At 41.3% G+C, this 2,752-nt stretch overlaps 1 protein-coding gene across 7 annotated transcripts in view; it reads left to right on the top strand.

Moving 5' to 3' along the window:
- GRAMD1C (GRAM domain containing 1C) overlaps window positions 1–1,986 on the top strand; it is a 51,434-nt gene extending 49,448 nt beyond the window's left edge. For all 7 annotated transcript variants that reach the window (XM_017731928.1, XM_017731924.1, XM_017731926.1 and 4 more), the window contains one exon: window positions 1,766–1,986. In XM_017731928.1, coding sequence (XP_017587417.1) covers window positions 1,766–1,843 — 78 coding nt within the window. In that variant the 3' untranslated portion in view covers window positions 1,844–1,986. The remainder of the gene's footprint in view (window positions 1–1,765) is intronic.
- Window positions 1,987–2,752: the final 766 nt, after the last annotated feature.

Below are 2,752 nucleotides of genomic sequence, written 5' to 3'. Positions count from 1 at the left end.
GTGCTTGTTTCTCAACAACTCAAGTTTTCTCCCTTGTGTTATCATAGCTTTTGTTTGATGTGGTCTGATGCTAGATAAAGTTTTCTTGATCGGTTTTGCCCTAGGCAGTGCTTATGTTTCTGATGTTTTGGGTTGGTTTGGTTTTGAATTTGTTTCTTGGAGGGTTTTTTGGGTTTTTTTTGTTTGTTTGGGGTTTTTTGTTTGGATTTTGTTTGGTTGGGTTTTTTTGGGTTTTTTGTTGTTGTTGTTGGGCTTTTTTGTTTTTTTGGGGGGGGCGTTTGTTGGGTGTCTTTTTTTTCTATTGTTTGGTTTAGTTTTTTTGGGTTTGTGGTTTTTGTTTGTTGGGTTTTTTTTGTTTGGTTTGTGATTTTTTACTTAACTAAGATGTAAGTGTGCATGTCAATTTTCTTCAACTTGTCAAGTGCTTAAGAGATGTGTTGATGCAGTTCTGAATCATGACAAAGCAAAGACTGGAGTACTTCAAAAGAGATTCCCTTTCCTAAGAAGACTCATACTAAGATGTTTTTTTTCCCATCTTATTTTGGGGTTTCTTCATTCATTTTTATCCTGGCTTTTGCTCCCTGCTACTCTTCTAGATGTTGGCAAGAGCTTCACTTAGCATTGATATCAAGGGGCCACCTAATCTCTAGTGAAAAATAAATAAATTCTGCAGACTCATATTTTTCTGAGAGGCTCCATAGAAGTTAATCCTCCGTCACAGTAACTTAAAATTTCAGGCTCCTGTATACTACAGACACACACAAAAAAAAGTTGTTGGATACTGTTGTGTCTCTGATCCTGAAGTCCATGACCGTTAAATCCCTAAAATCCCTAGGCTGAAATTTCAACTCAGTAACTGAAGGACAGTAAATTGATGCTTTAGTTTTTACTTACCACTCATGAATGTTCTGATTTTAACTTCTTTTATTAAATCTAAATGCAATGGAATAAATTATTAGTTTAGGAAAGCTGAAGGGGGAATTCACATGTACCTTTCTCCATCATTTGCTCTTTCTTCTTCCATACACTAAAGGAGGTTAGAAAAAGAAGCCATTTTTTATACTTCTTGTTTAGAGGTGTCTCTGCACACATAGCTGCTATTCATCTATTAATTAACCACTTTGATCACAACTTGAAAAAGCCTGAGTGCTGGAAGCTTCACTTTAGAGAGAAGGTTTTCTGGTTTCCATGCCCTTTTAACTTTTTCTGCTTACTATCCAAACAATTCCTAATTCTGAAGTGTTAAGTGCTTTTTGAACACACAGTGTAAAAAAGAAAAGTGAGAATTTAGCCACCTTTTTCATCCAGAATAACACTTTTTGTCTGGAAGTCCTGACACATCTTAGTGCTTGCTACCTTGTGTTTTCTGAGGGTTGTCAATAATCTAAACACACTTTGTGCACCAAAATGCACTAGGAGGGCCAGGTGTTAAAAGAAAATTCATGTTGTACTGCCATGTTCCTTGGAGTATTTGCACTGAACATTATCTGTGACTAAAAATGAGTTGGGCGGTTTATCTTTTGTGCTGTTGTCTGGTGAGGAATGTTAAGACTTTATCATCCTAGACTGTTAGTATTTATAAACTCTGCAGAGTGTAGCTGTTAGGAGAGCACAGTAAGCCAACTGTTTATGGAAACAGGGAGGAGGAAATCACATGAAATCTTTAAAAGAAAAGGAGCAGGGAGACTATTTTCCTGATAATGCTCACCCATACAGGAGACTGACTTAAGTAATTGGTGGGGGGGGGATGATTGTATCTTCACAGCTGAAGATTTCCCTTTCCATGCTCCAAAGAAGCTTTGACCACTTGAACAGGACACAGAGCAGCAAGACTGAGAGTTAATAGCCACACCAGCTTTTTATTCAAGACGTCTGAAGAACACGTGTGTGTGAGGACTTGTGGGGTAGGGATTGTAACTGTCTCCTCTGGACTCTTTACTGTTTAGCTCAAAAGCTGCACAGAATAAAGGTTTGTGGAAGAAGTAAGTCGGGTTCTGCATTGCCACAGCTTGGCAGTCTTGTCTCTCCTGCCAGCCCTCTACCGTGGGGAGGCTCACTTCCAAACAGCGCAGAGCTCTTGCATCCATCCCATGGTGAGTGAGCGAGGGCAGTTGTACTGCTGGTGAACAGATCCGAACACTTTGGAGGGTGAAAAACACCCTCAGCAGAGAACTGGGCTTGTCTCTATGAAATCGCAGCTTTTTATGTCAATGTACAAAATGACCGTCACCGAGGAGTGTTTTGGAGAAAAAACGTTACTGGATTCACAGCTACAGGATCTTCATAGGCTTTTTTTAGCAATGGGGACCTTGTGAAACAAGTCACCATCTTAAGATGAATATGCCTAAGATTAATTAAGAGGAAGAGGTTTGATATCTCTTGCATTCTGCAAGCTTTGGCAGGCTGCCTTCTGCCATATGTTTCTAGCTCTCCCAGAGAAATTTCAGCCCTCGGTGTTTTCCCTCCATCAAGGGCTGTGCTTCAGTGTGGTGTGCCCACTGATGATGAAACACCTTTTCATGTGCTTCAAGCGTTTTCTAAGCAGGTTGAGGGAAAGAAGATGAATATAGAAAAAAAAATCCAAGAAAATGGAAGGGCCCCCTTCCTCGAGGCTGGGGTGCGGTTGGAGGGCAGCCCTGACTGGGGTGGTGCTCAGCCCGTCAGGCAGCGGTGCAAACACCGGGGTGTGGGGTCGGGAAGCGGGGCGCAGGGTCGAGTTCAAGGTGTACGGTGGGAGACTTTTCCCGGCCGC

Source organism: Corvus brachyrhynchos, unplaced genomic scaffold, assembly GCF_000691975.1.
Source record: "Corvus brachyrhynchos isolate BGI_N302 unplaced genomic scaffold, ASM69197v1 scaffold3, whole genome shotgun sequence".
Taxonomy (NCBI): Eukaryota; Metazoa; Chordata; class Aves; order Passeriformes; family Corvidae; genus Corvus; species Corvus brachyrhynchos.
Note: the sequence above shows the minus strand (reverse complement) of the source record. Positions and strands in the feature narration are given on the sequence as shown.